We start from the raw sequence: 16,960 nt of genomic DNA, 5'->3' as shown, positions 1-16,960 counted from the left end.
AGTTGGAAAAGTCAACTATGAGACTGAAAAAATTGGCCACATAAAACCTCATGTTCCCAGGGAAGAGATACGAAAGTAAAGGGGTGGGAGAAGTGGATTTACTGGGGGGCTGGATGGAATGGTAAGCATCTAAACTGGGAATAACTGTGGCAAGAGCTGGTCTCCCACTGTGGAGACAGTGGGTAAAACCCAATAATTTCAGCCCCGTAACTTGGAATTTGACACTACAGGTGAGGTGTTAAAGCAGGAGTTTCACGATACTGACAGCAGCAGCTGTGGGCTTTGGTTGCTCCTGCAATGAGCCTATTTCTAGCCTTGCAAAAGAATAAAGACTTCTTGCCCTCCTTCCCCGCTGTGTTGGACTCTGCACTGCATTTTTCACTTAGGTATCAAATCTCAGAAGACGTAAGCCTTCCTTACAATGTTGTGCATTCTTGCTGGTGTGGATAACATTGCTGTAAAGCACCAGAAGAAAGTTCATCCCCATATAAATGGAATCCTAGATAACTAGAGAGCTGTATCAGAACAAGTGGCCTGCTGAGCAATGTGGCTCCTGCATGCTCATTGACTGGTCACAAGCAACGTGGTACAAGGGAGTAGGTATAAAAAGCTGTTTGCTTGTGGCTGCAATCCCAAAACGTGGATATAAGGCACAGGAAATTTTACTAATGCTTTGACTAACTGCCCTGTAAGAGAACAAATGGGATATAGCCGCCTAATAAAAGCTCGTAGGAAAACCTTTCTGGCTCTTCTGCTGTTCTTCCATTTTTAGGGCTGAAAGGGAGGAGATTTGGGTTACCTTATCTGGCTTCCAGATAGTTATTAATTACATAAGTTATTTGTACTGTGTTTAACCCTAGGGCCTAATTTTTCCCATGAACTCCAACTTAAGGCTTAAAGATAACAAGAGATGGCAAAGGCACTGACTTCTGTTTTGAGGACTAAACATATTTAGCTTGGGTATTAGAAAATGCTTTAAGGTGGCTGGTTTTTTAGAAATCGTACATGGCTCTCTCCAGTAAGCCTATGTGCTAAAATACACCTGAATTTTGAAAAAAAAAACCGCAAAAAAACAAACCCCCAAAACCTCCAGGAAAACAGCATCACATCTTCCACTGCTGAAACACTCTTGCCAGGAAGTGGGATCTGTTCTCTGCACTCTGTTAGCCCAGAGGCAGCAGCAGAATTGTGGCATGCCCTTCTCCAGTGCAGCTGTTGAGCGCATCCCTCACCTCCGGGCTGGTACCAGCTCCGCTCTGAGCTGTGCCTTCTCTCCATGTGGGTATTGGCGCTTTCCTCTGCTGTTTTGCCACACTTAAGACACTCGTTTGTAGGAAGAATTCCAACCTGTGTTCCTTTTTCTAACTTGTTAACGGTTTCCAGTACAGGGTCTGCGCTACCAGCATGGTGTGTCCCTAAAATAAAAACATTGATTTGCTTTAGCGCCTACTTGCATTAGCCTGACTGTGAAAGGCCAGGACCAGCCCTGGGCAAAATTCAAAGGGAAATACACCACCACAGGGCAAGCCCAGCCCCCCTGCCCTGCCCCCCCCCCAGCCCACTCTGCCATCTCCCAGCCTGGCACAAGCAGCCCTCGGCTCAGAGGGACAGTTGCAGTGGCAAGGAAATAAATTGGGCCACTGCGTAGTAGCTGCAAGTGGGAGCAACATCCTCCCTTTCTACCTTTGCTCCTGAGAAAGCTGAACAGAAGAAACGCCTAAGTCACGCCGGGGCGTGTGGGAGACAGCACTGGTGTTGAGCCTGATAAACTGGCTTTAAGCGTGGGCAGTGTTGGCAGCAGCAATTCTCTGAGAAAAGGAGCTGCGGTCCAGCACTGAAGCAGATGCGCAAACGTGTCCGGTTATTTGTGCTTCCTGGCTAGATAACAACAGTGAGGGACAGGGAAATGTCATCAGTTGTTACCTGATGGGAATTTCCATCATTAGCGCTGCATCTTTGTTCTGCCACTACCCTTCCAGTGCACATCAGTCAAACACAGCTATATGTGATTTTATTTACTTGTTTGTTCATTCTCTCTTGCTTCTGTTAAGATACAGATTCCACGTGATCTTCAGAAGTCTGAATGACACCACTGATACCCAAAGCTCTGGAAGCAGAAAGTCTTTTTAAGAACCAAAATACAGAAGTTTTCCAGCAGTTCTTTATTTATAATGTAGGCTTAAGCAATCATTACAATGTAGAAGGGAGACACACTTACAGCAATTATTTATACCAGTTTAGAACAAAAAACTGCACAGGGAGAGGTCAACTCTCAGTACAAACTAGCAACTAAACCACAATAATTTACCATTAGAAACATTTTATTTTTTAGCTGTGACACTGCTTTTACAATATGCAAAAACACAAACAATAGAACTATCCAAAGTGTTTTGTCACATTCTTTCTACATTGAATTTGGCAACATTTTATATTAAATTTTACCGATTATACTAACGTTTAAGAACTAAACAAGTGAAAAGCTGTACTCGGGTACAGTTACATCCATTTATTTCAAAGGTTTAAATAACACTTTTTAACTATTGAGATTATCTCCTAGCAGTTTTTGTTTATGCAAAAACCATCTCAAAGCCTCATTTGCACAATGCATCAGCTACTGTATCAAGATTGGTGGGCTACACCACAGGCACTACTGTTTATTATATTCTGTAATAAGGAGCTTGTTTTTCAAAGAAAGGAAGGTTTAATATTTTCTAAGAATCATGCCTTTTTTTTTTTCTTTTTGCTTTTAAGCCATAACAAAAAAAAAAAAAAAGGTTAGCAACCACAGCAGTGTAAAATGTTATATAGAACACAGTGACTACACAGTTACTAGAAGTTTCACATCCAATGCAGTTATGTATTAAAGCATAAGAGGTTATGTAGGCAAGTCTAGAGCCAACAGAAATCTGCAGAGCGTGTGGTGGAACCTAGCCCCTTGTATGTATTATTTGGTGCATTTTAAACAATCTTGGACACGCAGGTCTGGTGTCCACCCACGCGTGGGTCTGCTGTGGGTGGGCAGACGGCATCCTTCTGGACTGTCTGCTCGGGAACACGCATCCTGGCCCTGGGTCTGCATATTTCTATCAGCTTTAGGAGACGGGTATTGCAGCAATAACTTACTTTTACTTTAAGGAAAAAATCCAACTCTTAATAATTCTATCAATAGCGTTCCAAAAAACATGACTTAAAGTACAAAAAAAGAGAATATAGTGGTCAGACTCACAGTATTATCAAAAAAAACGTATCTCCCCACCCCCCACCCTTCGCCCCTTTCTTTTTGGTATTTAAGAAAAGCCAATCAACTGCCATTTAAAAGAAGTTAAGAAAAACAAGCCCCTGTATTGGAAAGAAACATTCTCAGTTTATTAGATCACAAGCTGGTTACACCTGTCAAATTTTTAAGTGTTTTCTCAAAATATTTGGGCTTTCCAAGGTGCCCAGCCTGCTGGGCACAGTCAGAAAAAGGCATTTTGATAATATCTAAGAACTCCCTGCTTGCATTTTAAAAATGTTTTCACATTTGTAACTGCCTTAAGCCTGTCGTCTTCAGTGAAAGGATGAGTGGAACAAAAAGTCAAGGTCGAAGAACCAAGCCTACACAGTTAAGGCTGCATGCACGTGACTGAGAGTTGTTGCTGTGCAGTCAAAAAAGAGATGTGGAAAAACCCCAGTCTTTAAAACACCCTACAGAAACAAAACACTGCAATCCAATATGGCTTATTCTGATGCATTTACCATGAAGCTACTAGTAATTAATCCTACTAGGCTACTTTTGTGCAACAGCATCTGCTATTCTGATGGCATCTCCCTCCCCCCACTACCCCCCCAAATACTCTATCAACTGCAGGTTTCTTCCTTGCATTATGTATTGCTTTTATTGTCAATTTTTATTCCTGCTTTTCAAACTTTTTTTTTTAATACTTAAACGAGCATCTGTGCCTTACAGCTTGACTTAAACTTTAAAATAAGTCCCATTGTTTTGTTCTGTTTTTTAACCTCACTATTACAAGGCGCTCTACAAAAGCTTGCAAAAAAGCCAGATTTTCATTAAATCCCTTTGCTGAAGTTACCTACTCAACATTTTTTTCTCCTATGATTTAAAACTTTACAAACAGAGTTATAAAAAAGGTAAATGAGATTTGGCACCTTCAGAAAAAATCAAAAGTGTAACTTAGATCAAAAAAATGCAGAAACAAAATCATTGATATTTACAAATTAAAACACCAGTGAAAATTATGTCTTACTACGCTCTTTCACCTTGATTTCTCTTTTAGAGTACTTTCAGACTGTCTGTTACCGAGTATCTTAAAAAATTCATTGATTACAGATTGGAATGGATAGAGACAAATTATTTTCTCACAGTTCCTCCTCGGTGGCTAGTACTCTGGCAGCTTCTCCACTCCTAGGAAATACGAGGTGCTGAGCGATCATTCGTGGTCGTCTTCTTCAGTTTGACACCACGCCGAATGGCGTTCAGCATATCTTCACCTTGCGGGACGTCCCCGGGACTCAGCTCTCCAGGGTCAAGCTCTGGCTGCCCTGCGGGTGTGAGGGTGCCGACACCATCCCGGTCGCTTTCCTCCCCCTCGCTCTCGGGAACTGCTTGTCTCTGCTCGTCGGCAGCACTCAGTTTCTGGCTTGACGGCGGAGGGTTGACAGACGCTTGTCCGCTCCACGACGAGGGCATGCTGGTGACACCTTGACCACCATCTCCTGCTGCTGGAGATTCGGGACTTTGCTCAGGACATTCTTCTGTCCCAGCGAGGGTGCCGGGCAGTCCCCCTGGGATATCAGGGACAGTTGGTGTTTTGACAGGAATCACTGGCGTCTTGATCGGAATGGGACCTCCCCCTATGGTACCGCGCCTGACTGAAGGCTTGGTGGAAGGGGTCCGTCTGATGGTGGCAACGCCGGGGGTGACGATGACTGGTCCAAGCGTGGTTGGCAGACCTGCGGTGGAAGCAGGACGCTTGGTTTGAAACATTCTGCGATAAGACTGGCTAATGTCGCTGTTTCTTGGGATGGTGGAAGATTTGTCAAACTCTTGTTGCTCTGCCTCCTGGTCACCACTCACAGAGAAATAATCATAATCTGAAACTGATGCCAAAAGACGGAGTTAGGAACAAGCTGGAGAAGGCAGCTGAGTCATGTCAGTAAGTCTAAAATATGTATAACTAAAGAAAGTATATATAACGCAAAAGGCCCAGAGTTCAATAGCAATTAAGAGAGGCTTCATCTTTAGGAGGAAGGAAGCCTGAGTGACCAAGATTCTCAGACTGTGCAGCTGTAGGCAGGCACTACATCAGACCGACCCTAAAGCTGCAGGATGCCCACATCTCTTGTGAAAGAGAAGAACGGCACACACTCAGTACCTTCTCTGAAACCAACTAATTAAGGAACTAAGACTCAGTATTTGTCACCAACATGAAGATACCAACACCAGCATCCTGCAAGCCATATGCTACCACTTGCAGATACAAATACTTAAAACCGTCAGTGACTAAAACCTGTTTTTTAGACTAGGCAATGCAGGGCTCAGGGGACTGTGTACCGCTGATTTTAGCAGCATTTGTTTATTTTGCAAACAAAGTAAATCCCAGCTGTCAGCTCCAAAAACTCAGCCTCAGCTTTAATAATTGCGTCGGGTTCCTTCCTTTCCATGTAACTGCTGAGCCAAGCTAGGCCCTCCGCAAGCCTCTTGTGATTGCACAGCACAACCAACCTCAGCTGAGCAAACAAGGCAGTTGCTGAGCTGCAAACACCAAACTTGGTCCCTCTTTTCTTGCTGCTGGTTCTGAAAAAGGGTACAAACCCCAACACCTTATTGCAGCTTCCCAGGTATGCCCAAGTTAAGGTCTCCAGTGGATGCTTTTTCCAATTAAAAAATTTCTGCTTAGGTAGGAAATAAAAGGTCACAAAGGGAAACCAAGAACAGATTCAGAGTACTGATGGAACAAGAAAACAAAGTTCATGGGTGTTTATCTGCTAAGACAACAGCTCATAAAGGACGCTACTGCCACAGTAAGTGCAATATGATGCAATAGCAATACCAGCATCATTCCACTTAATCCATGAAGAATAATTCCAGCACCTTCTTTAAAATGGTAGCACCCTTCAGCTAAAGCTCATTCTAGTAACGCACAAGAAAATACTATTTTTCAGTACACTATGCAGCAATACAGGTTTCTATTTAGTTAACAAATCGAGGCTGCATTCCAAGCTGCAAAAAACTTCGCAACAGCAACATCTACCCCTTTCTCCCCAGCTGACTAGCTGCTGGAACACAGCTGCTTGGCACCGTGTGGTGAGTGTATGATGACCAGGCTGGGAATGCTCTGAAAAAGAGCATCTCTTGGATCGTACCTTGAGATGGGATTGTGTCCTCTGAACAGCACGGAGTTGTTGTCTGGGTGCTGTAGCCACTGGAGCACTGCAAGGAATCCCGACTGCTCCTCTGGGTGTCCAGCTGCAGCCCCCTCGACAGAGCGAGCGCCAGTTCCTCGCAGGCCTCCATCTCCTCACCCTGCTGGTTACACACAGCAAGAGACTCATTACGCCTAGAAGGGTTAGTCAATCTTCACCGACTTTTAGCTGTCTCTCCTCCCAGGCAGAGCTTGCCACCATCATAACCCAACAGGATTTGTCCAACCATTTACCAGGTCTTAGAAACAGACCCTTCTTTGGATGCAGCTGCTCTGCGAATGCCAATACCCAATGGCACATTCTCTCCTGCCCACGCAATTTCCACTGACCGCACCACCACCACACCGGTACTGCTCGCCAGATAAACACGTGCCAACATAAAGCACGTCCACAAATACCGGCAGGAGCTAGCACATCCACCTCCTTTGCACCAAATAGTGTATTTGAAATCGAGCTTCACCCTTGTGGCAGCTGACACCGTCATGCTCCGAGGTCTCTGGGCCTCCTCGGGGGGCACGGCTGGTCCACTCTGAGCTCCTCCATTGAGATCTGGTTCGCGCTTTTCTTTGCGACGCTGCAATGTGTTCACCATTGGCTGATCATATGGACCTGGTTTGGCCCAGTCCTAAGGAAAAGTGCTTGTTAGTGACAGCTTTCATCAGTGCTTGTGCTCTAGTTACACATAAAACTAAGCAAAAGGGCAATTTCAATGCAAACAATTATGTATCAAACTGGATATGCCTTTCAGAATAAGGCCAGAAATAAATTAATTTTAGGGATATTAAAAAACTTCACTTAAAAACTCTTATCTCTTTTATTTAAGGGAATCTAAATTTCCTATTCTACCTACGCATTCTTACATGAAGACATTTAACAGATTCATACTACAGTTATCTCCAAATTAAATTCCATTGTGTTAGAGCCTATATTTTCAGAAATTCAAACGCAAACATCACTGGCACACAGCAGAAAATATACATACATGTCCAATCAATGATGTAACTGTTCTAGATGTACATAAGTTCTAGTATTAAGGGCTGTTATGTGTGTCTTCAATTCTGAAAAATCAGGCTTGAATGGATTTTTGATATACGTTAGAGGAGCAAGTTACTCTGAGCGATCTCATAAGTTTATTTACTAGCTGAAATCTCATTTATAAGAAGGATCTGTATTGAAGACTACTAACTTCACCCAGAACTACTGGTGCCAAATTAGAAACAGAAATTCCTCAGGCCACGAGGGCTACATTCACTCAGGGCTCTATTAAGCAAAGTCCTGAGGGTGCCCAGAAACCACACGTTGCACACAAGGAGCAGGACTGGCCAGTGACCTGTGCTGGGACACAGAACCACCGCTAAGCAGCAGCGACCCACACACGAGCTGCTGCAGGGGCAAGCCCAATCCCAAGAGAGTTCTCCTTCACCAAGACAGGTGTGCTTTAAAAATAAAAATAAAAGAAACAACTTGTGCATGAGAACGGGCCACATACCCCACCACTGGCAGCAGCTGGCTGCTGGGCAGCCTCCGCACAGCCTTCCAGTAAGTAATTAATGACAGGCTAAGACCACACCATAGGTTATTACTGACATGTGTCTCAGCCCAAGGTATGGCAAGTGCAAGGTAGCTGTACTGACAGAAGCCCCTTGTGCAAACAGGTATTTTGGTTCTATTAAAGCACATGAAACTCTGCCTTGCCTTCACAGCTCTGTCTCTGCTCTTAAGTGTTTTGCTGTGGAATATACTGGCGAAGTACTTCCAGCATAGCCACAACTAATATGACCCTGAAGCCCCAGGACCACTGTGGTCACCCTGTGTGTATCTCAACAGCCTCTAGCTGCTGGAGAGAGAGATTAGGGTGATCTGTAACAAGGTATTTCAATTTGCATGTACAAAGAGATCCCGTGGTGCATATACAGTATCATATAACAATCCACAGGCATCTAAGACCGGTGCAGCTACTGTCAACTGCACATCAGCCTTGTGAAGATTCAGGGCAACAGACAAGAGACCTTCTCCTCTTCCTCCGGGGCAGAGTCTCCAAGGGGAATCACCTGGCAGTGATGACGGTCAAGGCTCTGGCAGAGCAGAGATGTTTTGATGCTAAGGAACATCCCTGCAGATCCAGCTGGAGCAACTGAAAGAAGTTACTGCGCTCGTCGCTTTTTCGATGGTCTCACCCAAGAGAGCAAAACAAGTTGGGTGAGCAGTTTCCCGCAGTGGCAGTAAAGCTAGGATAGCTTCAGTCATCGCTTAGGTTCACCCGGTGACAAGCACCTTCTTAAACCACTCCAGCTAGATCTACAAGAGCACGTCTGCCTATGGCCAAGGTGGGGGGGCGAGCAGAGCCGCCACAGTGAGAACGTGATGTCATTCAATATACGGTGTCACTAAGCCGCCTGGATGCCAAGCCTGCACTTCCCTGCCCAAGTGAGCACTCTGACAGTGCTGAACAGCTCTTTCTCGCTGAATAGAGCCCAGAGTGCTTTCACCAGTGTTCCAGAGGGAGAGGTTGTCCAAATGTTGCTGGGTTCGGATAACGAGCTAGTAGGTTTGTATGTCTTTGAGATGAAGTTTTCACCTTATCTGTGGAGGCCCAAGCCCCCATGGTGGAGCCTGAGCTGACTGAGGTGGGGGAACTGCACTCGCTCACTGACTGGCAGGTTTCAGAGGCTTCTGAAGAGGCAAGAGCTGGATGAATTCTGCAGCATAAAACTATCCTTTCCTACCTAGGCCTTGTCAGCTTTAATGCATTTTAGGCAGTGCCAGAATAGACAAGGTCATTCAGAAATATTCACGATTTTAGCTCTCTTATTATCACCATGCAGTGCCCGTTCAGAGTATTACACAGAGTAAATCAACGAGTAATTACATGGACTGAAAGGTAGCAACAACTGCCGTGCGCACACTGTTGGTATGAGGAGGTGAGGACTGCCACAACAAAAGGAACACAAACCTTCCAGCTAGGGATCTTAGATGATGGTAACATGCCTGGCCCAATGGTGTAATAATGAACGTAGTCTGGAAGGAGGGCCGAGGGAGCCCGAGTCCACGCGCGGGAGACAGGCGGGAAATGAGGGAAAGGACCTGCACCAACTGAAGCTACGGATGGGTCACTTGATAAACTACAGTGATAAAACCCATTAGACAACTGGAAACGAAACAAATAAAAAAAAACAAAACAGAGAAATTAATATAAACAGAATGAATATGAAAATATACTGCGACTGATGTTCTAGGGAGAAAAGTTCTGTATCTTAAAACAAAAGAAAGAAAAAGCTTAGCTTTGCGGCAAATAAACAACAGAAAATTGATACAACACTTGGTTCAGAAGTGAGATTGCTTGAAAATTGTTATTTTGTATAACAAATTTCAGACATCAATCTAGTAGTCATTGTCTCCAGGCTGAGCAGCTCTGCCTTCTGTCCATGAAAGCAGTACACTGTGAAAAAGCCTTTGCAATTTAGGTACCCTGCAGACTGCGGACATAGAAACAAAACATTTCCAAAACTGGAGGCATTTGCATTGGTGGCATTTATTCTGTGTAGCTGGACAGAGAGGAAAAGCATACAGCCCTCAAACATGACGTGTTCTGACTGTACGATGACATGGAAGAAAAAAACCAGAACAAACCAACAGCAAGGATTTACCAGATGAGAATGGAGACTGCTGTCACTTCCCTGATTCGGAGTGTATCCCACTTAATTTATTCCAACCATGTGTGTTTTGTTTTCCTTTTTGTTTTGGTCAAAACCAAACCCCAATTGCTCAGTGGAAATGTGTGGTACCTAATGGGAGACAGGGGAGAAGCCACAAACAGTACCACCTGGGCAAGATGCTCTTTGTTAGGCAACCAAGCTGGGTCTGGGCAGCGTGCCACAATCTCTTTGAGTAGAAAAGGCAGACAATGAGCTTTTCTTACAAAATTACCTCTGTAAAATGCCCAGTTTGTAGCTCCCCCCTAGCAGCTAGTTTAAAGGCAAGTGTTGTCATGGTTAGATTAATTTCTAAGGGAGCGTGCAACAGTTCCTATTCTCATCTTCACAGAGAGCTATCCTGGCTGCATCCCATGCACAGGGTGGGAGAGGTTGTCCAAATGTTGCTGGGTTCGGATAACGAGCTAGTAGGTTTGTATGTCTTTGAGATGAAGTTTTCACCTTATCTGTGGAGGCCCAAGCCCCCATGGTGGAGCCTGAGCTGACTGAGGTGGGGGAACTGCACTCGCTCACTGACTGGCAGGTTTCAGAGGCTTCTGAAGAGGCAGAGCTGGACGAATTCTGCAGCATAAAACAGCACCGCAACGCAGGGAAAGGATACACAAGCCACCAAAAAAGAAAAAAAAAAAAGACACACACACAAAAAAAAAGACAAAAAGCACATACACAGAGACACACACAGGAGAGGGGGAAGGATGAGAGAAGCAAAGGGTTAGGGTTTTAAAAACCAATTAGAAACTGCTCAAAACCATTGCTAATGTTCAGGAAATCTGAGAAACAAAATAAGCCATTTGCTTAATGTGAGAACTTGCCACGCTGCTTGAGAATGAGGGAATTGAGGGAGCGATCTCAACTCCTCATTGCAATTTCAGCGTCTCAATTCTGTTAGCTGTCTCAGAGCAAGAAGCTGAGGGAGCTGAGGGCACCTACAGTCCAAACATGCAATATACTGAGACAACTGATTTATACAGAAAAGCAGATCATCAGTACTTCAAAGACACAAAGTTTAGATTTAAAACATGGAGCAGCAAACATCACTTACATTCACAAGTTCTCGGATATTTTGATCTGCAAAAGTGCTTGTGAAAAGCTCATCTGAGTTCAAATAATATGGAACAGAGAAAGAAGTGATACTTACCAAAACTGGAGGTTTCCAAAGTGCACTATTTGTATGCACGTGCCTCTGCAGGTAGTATGCATACACCAGAAAGCACTCTGACTCAAACTTTTCTGCCCAGCAGCCCGTATGAAGGCACATGCGCTCTGCTGAGTGTGTAAGTGGTGGCATGTGCTTGCCACCTGCCTTCCCTTAACAGCAGGGAGGGAAAATAATGGGGGCTTGGATGGAGAGCCAAGGAAAATGCAAGACCATAAAGTGTCCATCAAACACCTAAAAAAAATCTTGCTCCTAGTTAGGAACTTCTCTTCCAGTTTCCACTGCATGCCTTTATGCACATTTGCTGCTGCAAGACCTCTACAACAGCAGCTAATTCACCTACAGGCAGGCCAAGGTGAATAACCACGTGGACCATTTCACCAACTACAATGCTCTGATTCACCTCCCCCCCACAAGCGGTTTCCCCCTCAGTGGGGGTGTGTGTGCAGGTCCGACCAAGTGCTTGGAAATGGTTAAGAATACTGCCAAAGCTGTCAGGGCAGTACTGAGCTGTATTCACTGTCAGGAAATTCAACACTAGCAACACTTAATTTATCCTTTCATAGTTCAAGACCAGTGAAGCAAGTCTATCTAAGGATATCCCCGACATTTTACTTCATGACAGCAGAGAGAATGAGCTCTTTGTATCAAGTTTGTGGAGCAAAGCCTCAGATTTCAAGGAAAGACATTTTGAAGAGGAAGGGAAATCTCATCTGAAATAAAACTTCATCGGTTAACCTTAGATAAGATCTTGGGATGAGTTTGCAATAAAAAGCTGGAGAAGAGGCACTGCAGAGAAGTAATTACTGCTAACATCCAGAAGTTGTCTCACTGCTCACCAGAAGCTATATATAAGGAATGTATAGCTAATTGCCTATGTAAAAGGAGATGTTGGTCTCCTCACACAGAACACCATCACCACAAGGATTTTGGTGAGGACTACTGGGGCTGTTAACAAGTCAATACTGTATCAGCATCTTGAGCTTATTAGAAAACTGTGGATTTAACTGAAACTTTGCAAAGGCTGTTGAAAAAATTTTAAAAGCATGTAATGTGGTGGATTATTTTATGGAAATAACGCGTATCCCATCTTATGCTGACATGAGATCAGATCTGTGGGTGACCCCTGTCAAATTTGTTGAGGGTACAGGTAAGCTCAATTAACAAGGCTCAAACTCAAAGTGCAGTAAGAGTTGAGGTGAATGTAAGATCAGAAGAAACTATAACAAATGACATGTAGCTGTTAAAGAGAGAAGTGAAAAGCACGCAGCGGGGTACTTGGTGGTGCAGTAGCTTGATGTTTTGTGGAACTTGTCACATTCTTGATTTAATGCAACTCCTTTCGCAGGAGAAAAACCTCTAAAAATAAGAATACTGACAAACATGAATTGCAGTTGACTCTGCCATCAGATGTAACTACAGTACACTAAACGGAGATGAGTTTATTTCTTCTATGCTTAAAGAAAAATACATTATAGAAAATTAGCTTTTACAGTAAAACACCAGAGTTCTGCCTGACATTCCAGGTAGCCCAGCAAAAGGAACTGTTGGAGAAGGCCCATGAGAACACTCACATCACTGTTACACTTTATCCATGACAAAAAGAAAAAAAAGAGAGAAAAATGGCATCACAGAAGATGTTTTCTGAAACCTCAGGCTTATGGCCTGGAAGACCCTCCTGGGTCTGCATACCCTGCATGTGGCAGGGCAGACACTGAAAGGTCTCAGTTCCAAATACAGATTCATGCCACCTTGGTTTCTGCAGATGCCCCAATGACGACAACTGAGAATTTGGAGTTTACATCTGAAAAGACTATTACTGTTTAGAAGCCAGAAAGTTCACAAGATTATGTCAAGTAATGGTAGAAATTGGTCATAAATGAGAGTTATTAGCAACAAAGCTGCATACAGCAAATAGGTAGAAAAAAGCCCAAAATGCAAATTCTGAAGGTGCAAAGAATTTTTCAATTTACTTGGCATACGGGGAAAAAAGACTGGAAGTGGTGAGCTTACTTTTGCAATAATGTGACTCCAAGGTGAAGAAAAAGATGAAAAAAAGCACTCTCCCACTAACTAACTCTCCCACTAACTCGGCACGGCTGTTTTCAGCAGGCAAAGCTAGACAAAGGATGAACCAAGACCGGGGCAAACACCTTGGCAGCTGAAGGAAATGCCAGAAGTGACGGTAGGGAAACAATCTCCCCATCTTGAGAAACTTGCATGGCACAGGGAAGGGCAGCCTCTGGTCTTGCTAAAAACGGATTACAACAGTGAGAAAATGATGGAGAGGGAGGCAGAAGAATACTGAGCTCCTGAAGGAAAAGTGTAAAGAAAACATGAGTGGCAGCACGTCAAAGGCCGCCTGGATCAGACCGCAGGCACAGTCCTGAATGGTTGGACCTGGGTGTGGGAAGCACAGACCACCCTTCATTTTTTTAGCAGAATAGACACAAGTGGCTGAACACAGAAACTGCACAGTTACTGCTTGGGCAAAAAGTCTCCAAACTTTTGAGTGCTTGTTCTAGATGCACACCCACTGCATACGCACTCCTGGGAGCACACACACAGGCAAACACCAGGCAGAGCAATTTCTACTCCACATCCCATGGAGTGAGAAATTTAGCTATTGGATTTTTTTCAATTTATTTTAGTCGACCCCTTTTTAAAATGATTGTTTAGTCTGAATCATTTTAAAATTAGCTCTTTCATTTTAGCTATTTTAACCTTCGGAGATTTATTTTTTTTTTCCACCACAGCTGTGATAATGGTGGTTCTGCTCCACTCTCAAACCATCTCTTCCGAGAAAAAGTTTAAAGTTAACAGAATCAGCAGAAAGCTAGAACTGTGCTCTGCATAGTAACGACCAGTTCCTCAAATGTACTCGATACATATACAGCTTGGTATCTCCACGTTGTGCCATGGCTTGTTCTTAGATAGTGTCCCGCTGCTTGGTGTGGTATGTATGAATTCCAGCAAGGATATGAAAAAAAAAAGCAAGCTGTATTTTTGGCTACTGGACTGTGTGATCATATTTTCCATCTGTTGTCTTACTAACCTATAAAAGAACCGCGGTTATCTTGGACCGCTTGCATCCTCTGCTACGTTTTCCATTCAAATATAGTATTGCTTTCTTAACCTCTTCCCTTCCTCAACTACTAGACAGAGCTTCCTGGGCAAGGGTTTCCCAGGAGACCAAATCCTAATGAAGAGCTTGGTCCAATGTCCTTTTCCAGTCACTGGAAAACATCTCAGTTACCTTTCAAAAAGCTTTGGATAGTGACTCAAGGTCACCTCCTCAATTTGTCTCGCTTCCAGGAACATGGCTCTACTCACCCCTCTTTTCTGTCAGGGACAAACTGTTGGCGAACTTAACCTAAACAAGCAAGTTTAGGAGAAACAAATACAGGTGCATTTCAGTTTGGGTTTTTTTTAGGTCTGATTTGGGAGCACTTCTTAATTTACACAGAAAACTGAACAGTTGTAACAATGTATTTCCCATTTCTAACTTCAAGCTACTTCAAGCAATGGAGTCTCCTCAAAAGCAGAATCTTTCCACCTTGCTAATCTGCATGTGCAGAAGCAAGTTCACACCAAGTTTCCCTCTTCTTCACTGGTTAAGTAAAGTGATTTCCAGAACAGTCTAACAAGAAAGACTTAGTGCTCTGCTGTTTGCAGCACATCAGCAGTTTTTTTTTTCTCTTAATCTGCTCCTTTCTCTCCCCTTGCTTTGATCCCCACAAAGTCACAAGCAGCCTCTAAAATCCAACTGTTCAATTGCTTCCCCACATGTGTTAACTCCAATTCCAGTGGATCCTTCTATTATTATCCCACTAACTCAGATGTAACTGTACTATTAGCACATGCAAGATACTCCCAGACGTCTCCCAGTTTGTCTACTACATAGGGCAACATGTGAGTTCAGCAGCACCAGCCACGTTCAATGTTCATTGAAGAGCTGCTCTGTGCTCCCAGCAGCAGGTCTGTCAGAAGGGCTTTACATGGTGTCAGTGCATGCCACGGGCAATGCTGACCACAGCTGACCTCAAATCTGGCATTTAGAGAACCTGTTCTGCTCCAGAAAGAGACCTGTGATGCTTTTTCAGCTGTACTTGCTTAATGAATATTAAAGCATTTTACAGTGACCTTTCCACATGTACAGCTACCTGTTAGAGGCTAACGCTTTTACTTCCAGTGATGTTAACAGCAATGCTGCAGAAAAGTGATTGTACTAAACCAGTGTAGAGCAGAGGCTGGTGTTATAATTGCTTTTTCCTATCTTCTATGCAGAGCATAATAACTGTGAAGACTTACTACTCAGCAAATGCAGGCTGAAAAGCAGCCTCCATTTTGGCAGTCACCTCGCCTCTGGTATAGTCTGTACCCTGTTGAAATCTTTACTTATTCCTCATTTGAGATTTCCCCCCACCCCTTCTGTGATTTTGAATAAATGCAGTTTAATTTTCAGTGACGCTCGTTTAAAATGTAGGTGAGAGCATAAAGGCTTCACATAGCTCACATAATCATGTATTCTCATTCCCATAATATGGGAATTTTATGTAGCCCCTTTCTACTTTTTTAAAAAAATCCAGTATTAAAAGCCCCAGCAGATGCCACAGCATGTAGCCAGCAAACCTCAGCGAAGTGTCCACCTGTGCAAGACATATAGCTTTCAATTGCCTTTTGTTGACTCCAGAGCTTGCTTTTCTGCTTTCTCAGTGTCACTACCAGAAACAATGACATCAGTGTTTTAGAAACAGCAGCTGATACCGCTGCTCCTCCCCACCCACCACCGAGCCTCCAAAGCACGACACCAACAAGGAAGATCTGTCAGTTGGTTAGAGACACACAACATGAAATAACGCTGTAAATTGAACAGCTTCTTGGTAAGCTCACGATCACAATTATCTGTCAGCACAACACACACCACTTACTTAGTGCTGAACATACAAAGCAAGACACTTAAGCAAAGATGAAGTGGCCAGGCAATGATCTGTTACCTTTTCCTCTGCGTAAAGGTATACAGAACTAGAGACACACAGAGCACATACCTATTTGTTATACCAACACACTACACTTGTCAAATCAACGCCACACTGCTGCAGCCTTCTACAGCTCATGGATAGCTCAAGTGATGCTTGGATCGGTTTGCAACTTTATGGACAGTTTCTAAAGTGAAGTGAAAGCATAGAACTTAGCTGGTGTAAATCAGCATGACTCCCATTAACCTGCAGGATGTTCTGCCAGCTGATACCGGCCTAAGTTCTCTCCCCTTCTTAACAGGGGAACTTGCAAAGAGAGGTGTTGGTTTTTTTCCATGCTAAGGGCAATTGCAAAGTTACATCCTCATCTGCAAACACAGCATCATCACGCAGGTTACCGCCCTTTTATTCAGGTGCAGTGAATAGTATGAAAACCAAAGATGATGCTAGCATGTATAACTGATGCATGTATCTTAGAAGTCAACTTCCTTACCTTGTTACTATTCCAGTTTACTTTATTATTGCTCATTTACTTTTTTGCATTTCAGTTAGGTTAGCCATAGCCAATCAAAACAAAACATTCATTTTAGTAGTGTGCACAAAGTTCTTCAGGATGTCATCTATAAAAAAATGCTGATGTGTCCAGACTGGGGACAGTGCAGAAGATGTATTCATTTGAAAAGAAA

General features: G+C 43.6%; 1 protein-coding gene across 17 annotated transcripts in view; it reads right to left on the bottom strand.

Annotated features, from left to right (window-relative positions):
* Nucleotides 1-2,139: 2,139 nt before the first annotated feature.
* The window catches only part of MTSS1 (MTSS I-BAR domain containing 1), a 127,025-nt gene continuing 112,204 nt past the window's right edge, over nucleotides 2,140-16,960 (bottom strand). For 9 of the 17 annotated variants that reach the window (XM_080378373.1, XM_080378376.1, XM_080378363.1 and 6 more), the window contains 5 exons: nucleotides 10,581-10,700; nucleotides 9,380-9,574; nucleotides 6,887-7,051; nucleotides 6,367-6,529; nucleotides 2,140-5,100 (listed from right to left, as the gene is read on the bottom strand). In XM_080378373.1, the coding sequence (XP_080234499.1) occupies nucleotides 4,406-5,100; nucleotides 6,367-6,529; nucleotides 6,887-7,051; nucleotides 9,380-9,574; nucleotides 10,581-10,700 (1,338 nt within the window). In that variant the 3' untranslated portion in view covers nucleotides 2,140-4,405. The remainder of the gene's footprint in view (nucleotides 5,101-6,366; nucleotides 6,530-6,886; nucleotides 7,052-9,379; nucleotides 9,575-10,580; nucleotides 10,701-16,960) is intronic. The other 8 variants (XM_080378377.1, XM_080378379.1, XM_080378365.1 and 5 more) reach the window with 4 other exon arrangements.

This window comes from Falco punctatus, assembly GCF_963210335.1.
Source record: "Falco punctatus genome assembly, chromosome: 3".
NCBI lineage: Eukaryota > Metazoa > Chordata > Aves > Falconiformes > Falconidae > Falco > Falco punctatus.
Note: the sequence above shows the minus strand (reverse complement) of the source record. Positions and strands in the feature narration are given on the sequence as shown.